Consider the following 5,926-nt stretch of genomic DNA (forward strand, 5'->3'; position numbering starts at 1 on the left):
AAAATGAAGCCATGGAAAAAATAAAATGCACTCTAGAAGATTGTAGTTGGATAAAAAAAATCAAAACTTCGCATAGGGCCATAGGGGTGAACATGAAGCACCATTTTTTGATACTTGTATCGATATTATTCCTTTCGTTCAACAAAATGGAATTGTTGAAAGCAAAAAAGTAAACTTAGATATTTTGCTAAAGATGGGTTGAGGTTATTTGCGAAAACTTAAAGAGAGTGTGATAGAAATTTCGAAAAGAAACATTTTACCAACCTTATTATTGGGTGCTTGCTTTTTCCCTTAGGAAGCTGTGAAATCCAAACCCTGGCCTCAAAATATTCATGTTAGGTTCTATAACAATCGGTTTCAGACCTGTTAAAGAAACGGTGCAAAAGTTGCAAACAATTAAAAAATAAAACTTAGATTAGGAACTTGTAAATTTGCTCAAATAACAGCTTTATCATATACCTTGAACATAATTAATTATAACAATACTGAACTCAAAGAGTTTCAGCATTACTTGTTCACTACATTTTCTCATATTAACCCCCCCAAATAGAAAACATGTATAACATTATAAGGTTTTCTATGTGTATACCAATATAAATCCAACACCACTATGGTTCAACTTATTCAAAAAAATGTGTTTAAAACTAGGGCAGATGCATAATCATTTAAAATGAATCTTCGGATTGAACAAGAGGGGTTGCTGATGAATCATTTCCTTCGACTTCAATCTCAGCAACAGCAGCAGCAGCTATTGGAGCAGAATCATCCACGGATATCTTTTGTTTCTTGGCTGGATTAGGTTCAGCTTCTGCTGCATTTTCTGTGGTGGTGATTTCAGCGTCGCCACCATTTGCAGCATCATCAGTGCTATTGGGATTGGAATTCTCACCTTCAACTTCCGAGCTCTCCATATCTTCAGCTTCCGCTTTGTTCTCCTCTATCTTACTTTGAAGAGATTCTATTATACCCATCAGCTCTCGATTCACCTGTCACAAAACCCATTATCATTATCAGTACACCATCGTGGATTAGGTAATTCTTTTCAAGTCGAATCTAAAATCTGACTCAAGGGTTGAACTAACTAGACCCAGATTTCATCATATTTGTTTTGTTTGACTCATGTTATCTGACTCAACTTAATGATAAATTTGGTTGATTGAGCCCATTTCAGTCAGATGAGTCAGATTAAAAAACAATCACCACCTTCGTTAGTGAAAAGAGAAAAAACACGTTAAACTGAGTAAAGCAGATAGTATTTCAGATTAAAATGGCATTGTTTTCCCTTCCTAAAAAGATTCGTTAGGTTAAACAGCTCAAGGAAACAAAAGCGTGTTTAAATTGCGTAGTGAAAAAGGATTCTTAAAATAATTGGAATGGCTTAACAAGGATTAGTAAAACCCATTTAGAAGGTGTCTACAGTAATGACCTAGTTAGCCGTATAAGATATACTTGAATTCATACCTGTGGATCTTTAACGAAATCGGAGATGTCGTTGGGGCAGGAAGGGCACTTCATAACAGTTTTCTGAGCTCGAAGTGTCCTGCCTTGACAACTTCTTTCTCTAACAAATGCCTTCCCAGCAAAAGCACCCTCCAAACACGGCTTGCAGAAGTTGTGAGCACAGGGAGTCGTAAGAGGAAGACTCATCACTTTTCGGCAAAGACCACATTTGAACTCTGCGTGATTAAAAACCAAAAGAGATATAGAACGTCGAAGAAGTAAAACTAGATTATAGAAATCAAATCGTCAAAACTAAATAAGGACAGCAAACCTTTAAGAAGTTTTTCATGGACAGAGGTGCTCTTGGCCTGTCGAATAGCTTTCCTAACTTTCATATTCTCTCCTTTGTCTCCTGTCTCTATAGGTGCTCTGCTAGCAGGAGGAGGTTTCATCCATTTCCAGACTGAATTTTCTTCCTGAATAAGAGAAGTAAACTATAAAATAGTGTACTAAAGAAAGGCCATAAAGATTAAAAGATGAAAAATAGAGAAATTAATATGTTCAAGAGGACAAAGACTAGAGGAAAAAATCTTGCTTAAGAATAGATGAAATGAGAATGGTAATATTAGCTTACATCGAAATCCCACGACGGGGTTCCCTTTCTTTCAGTAATATCAGTTGCATCATTGAGCTCATCAATAACAGGCAATGGACTAGGACGGTCTCCGCGTTCACGGCTACAGTTAAATTGGCACATAATAAGTACATATATCACTTTCACTGCTAAAGAAAAGAGGAAAGATGGTTTACATGGTCCAAGGAGCTGGTTCGTTGTCACAACGAACAAACAGGTATCTGCAGACCTTGAAGCCCTGAGGTGAAATCTCATCAGAAAAACTTAATAAAACAATCAGCAGGACAAATACATGTAGACTGAAAATAAGGTCAATCAAACCAACTGCAGAAAACTACCATACCTGAACTCCAACTTTCCTCCAGCACTTTTCAATTCTATAAACGCCGTCATAACGCACCCCAGTCTCAGGAGCATATGAAGATCGCTTCTCCTTGTGGGACCTGACAATTCAAAAGGAAAAGATTGATATATTAGCAAGATTTCTTGTACTATTATGAATAACAAAACGTGGAATAAAATAGGCGTTCACCGTACAAGAGCAAAATCTTTTCAGTGGTTCCAAATATAGTATAAAAATAAAACAATCCAAGTACATAACAGGTTCAAGTGGAGATGACATAAACTAAATAATACCTTACAACACGAACAGGATAACCCTTTTTGCAACTAAGACGCAGAGCTTCATTCATCTTCTCAAACACTTGGTCCTTGGATTGGTCCTTGTTCGTACGCTTATTACCACTGAGATCTCTTCCTCCACTGTCCACAAGCCAAGTAAAATCGAGTTACAACTTGAAAGATGGCCATTACTAACAACAGATAGTTACTCTAGTTCAAACCATGCTAAGAATGTAATGGACAAAACTGACTAACAAATTAGTAAATAGGTAGGATTTTTCTCTATCCAAACAAGAATCAAGTAGGTAGAGAACTCAGTAAGATGGCAGAACTAAAAGAAAAATCAAATTTAAACAAAGCGAGCAAACAAAAATATATATTCTTAAACAAGCTAAAGTTGGAAATAGAACCTTCCAGTGTAGAGGAACCACTCTCCGTGGTCTTCATCGTCTTCATAACCCCCTGAAAGAGCAACAGATTGGGCACCATAATCCGACTGCCCAGCAATACCTGCAACATGAGGACGGTGTGCACCCCATTGCCGACATTCCATTCTATCTTCCCAAAAATCGCCAACTAATACACCTCGGTTCCTATCTGGATCGTTTTCCGCTAAGATAGGTCCAAAATGGTCGGCAGCAACAGTCACGAATATCCTCCCACTGCAGGCATTAGCCTTTCCACTCTTCTTCGCCCGTTCTGTTGTAAAAGCTGTATCTGGCCTATCAGCATTTTGTCGATAATGGAGGACGTTATCAGGACCCTTTGGACCAACGCTTTTATTAGCCTTAGCCAGACGAATAGCAGCAACCAAGCTCGAATTGATTCTGGGATTGCTCAGCATCTTTGGCGGTAGTACAACTCTGCAACTTCCACAAGTTTTCTTCCCTCTCTTAATCCATTTCTGAAAACATTTCAAGCAGCAGTTGTGGCCACAGGGTGTCTGAAATAATAACAAAGAGAATAGTCAATACTACTTCAGTGTAAAGATGAATCGGCAAATTAATCCACTAGCTGAGTAAAATCGGCACACCAACTCAGTGACCGAGTAATTCAATATGAGTTCCACTGACTAGTCAAAACTCTTGAAAAAAAACCCAAATGACATTTTAGCCCCCAAAAAAAATGCCATAACTACAAGCAGAAAAAAGTTGTCAACTAAGACATTTTTCAGGGCTAACAGGTAATTTACATACTTTAATAAAGTAAAAATATAATATTAGATAATTAATAACAGCCAAGATAGAACTCATTAAAGAAAGAAACTACAAAAACACAATAAACGGGAGGAAAAAAACGCCATTAAATCTTCAAGTAAGCTCTTGAAATCAACTCAAATGACTACCACAACTACCCAAGAAATGAAAAATCCACCATGCAAATAGAAAATCTGAAAGTTTATTTGTAGAAAATTATGAAATAAACCCTAAAAAACTATTAAAAACCTAAAAACGTGTTTGCAAAATCTAAGAATGATTATTAGATTAATAAAGACACAGTATTAACTCAATCGTCCCCAAATAATAGGTTATCTAGGGTTTCCAGTTACTAAAAATAGAAATCCCTTTGTAAACGGAGTAAACCCCTCAAAATCGAGTTGTTTCCGTTGCCGGAATATAAAATTTTGAACAAGTAAAGAGAAGAAGTTATAAATACATTCAACTTCTCTATCATCGTTAAATAGATTAAGTAGTTCGTTTTTAAAGAGTATAAAATCAAGATTAAAACCATTAAGAACCAAAAAACTTGAGATAAATCTAGAGAAAACAGATTCTGATGAGCCGATTAAACATCATCATCATCATAATCCCTGAAACAATACTGAAGCTGATTAAAAAGAAAAACAATCGGAGATTATGAAGAAACAAACCGTGACTGGTCTTTCCGGCAGGAGCATGCAGAAACAGCATAACAGTTTATCACCAAGTACGGCGAGCACGTCGTTCATACCAGACTTATCCTCCTCATCCTGATCCGGCGAATCAGTGTCTCCGGTCATGAGATTCTGTCTCTTTCTCGCTTTTTCCTGTTCGGTTAGGGATTCATCCGCCTCAATCGCTCGCATAGCAGCGACAAGTTCACTGGAAGATGAAGGAACAGCAGATAAGGCAGATTGTACGTTCGCCTGAATCGGATCTTCGGTGATCGGATCTTCAGTGATCGGAGAACAATCGGGACATTCCCACATGATAGTTGAAGAAAGTGTTACCAACGGAGTTGAGAAACAGTTCACATGCCAAGGAGTGATACAGATATTGCATGTGATGATTTCTCCTTCCGATGGATTTGTGTTGCATTTCATGCAAATGCCTTCACAGTCGATCGGAAACTGGGTTCTAGATTGAGCCATGGATGCGCAGGATAACCAGAGAATAGGAACAGATTTCGAGGGAAATGAAATGAAGAGAGAAGGTAGGAAGGACGAATGAGGTTTCTCAGAGTCTAGAGAGAGAAAGAGCAAATAGTGAGACTGAAGAGATAGAGAGAGAGAGAAACAGACAATGCAGTCGATTGAGGCGAACGGGATATTTATAGGGTGGGGAGTGAGAAAGTAGAGAGAGAAAGTAAAACAAGCGGGGTCCAAAAAATATTTCGGAAATGGTTTTGAATTTTCCCTCTTACTGGTAAAATGGGAAAGTTTCTTGGCGAAGGATTTTGTGGGCACATACTACCCCTAGTTTGGTCGTGGGTGATGTATCCACTCTGTACAGATTCATATACCTTATTAGGATTTTGATTTCCCCAAATAGGCATAGTATAATCTTTAGGATTTCAAGTTATAAGAAAATTATTAATTAATAAAGATTTCTCAATTATTACCCTTCGATTTTATTTATGTTGGGTAAAATATGTAAAATCTCTAGAGATTTTTATTTAATGTTCATAATCTATCAATTAGGTTTACTACTTGGACAAGTTCAAAATCGAGTTGTTCGTTTTAAGTGATCGTTGAGCGTGTAATAGTTGAGATTTTATCCAAATATTTTAGATAGTGTATATTTTAGAGATTTTTATATGTAAATCTTAGAGATTTTTATTTAATGTTTAGATGGGGTTCGTGTAATAAATTTACTTGTGCTATTACTATTATTTTGTTCAAATAAAATGATAGAGACGTAAAAACAAATCATACGTATTTACTGTACGAATAAAAAGCTAACCACTTCAGTGATTCGTTAGACGTAACTTACGTAATAATGAGTCTACTTGACAACGTTAATGAGTTATTTT

At 36.8% G+C, this 5,926-nt stretch overlaps 1 protein-coding gene across 1 annotated transcript; it reads right to left on the reverse strand.

Annotated features, from left to right (window-relative positions):
• Positions 1–430: 430 nt before the first annotated feature.
• LOC147567328 (E3 ubiquitin-protein ligase ORTHRUS 2-like) lies at positions 431–5,673 on the reverse strand. The gene is made up of 9 exons (XM_086653954.1): positions 4,566–5,673; positions 3,106–3,638; positions 2,711–2,836; positions 2,418–2,517; positions 2,251–2,312; positions 2,075–2,177; positions 1,772–1,916; positions 1,462–1,676; positions 431–986 (listed from the first exon to the last, which is right to left on the reverse strand). Exons 1-9 carry the CDS (start codon positions 5,043–5,045, stop codon positions 666–668), a joined length of 2,085 nt encoding a protein of 694 aa, XP_086510080.1. The 5' UTR covers positions 5,046–5,673; the 3' UTR covers positions 431–665.
• Positions 5,674–5,926: the final 253 nt, after the last annotated feature.

Source organism: Eschscholzia californica, unplaced genomic scaffold (genome assembly GCF_041429995.1).
Source record: "Eschscholzia californica isolate CP2 unplaced genomic scaffold, dmEscCali1.0.p SCAF_1, whole genome shotgun sequence".
NCBI lineage: Eukaryota > Viridiplantae > Streptophyta > Magnoliopsida > Ranunculales > Papaveraceae > Eschscholzia > Eschscholzia californica.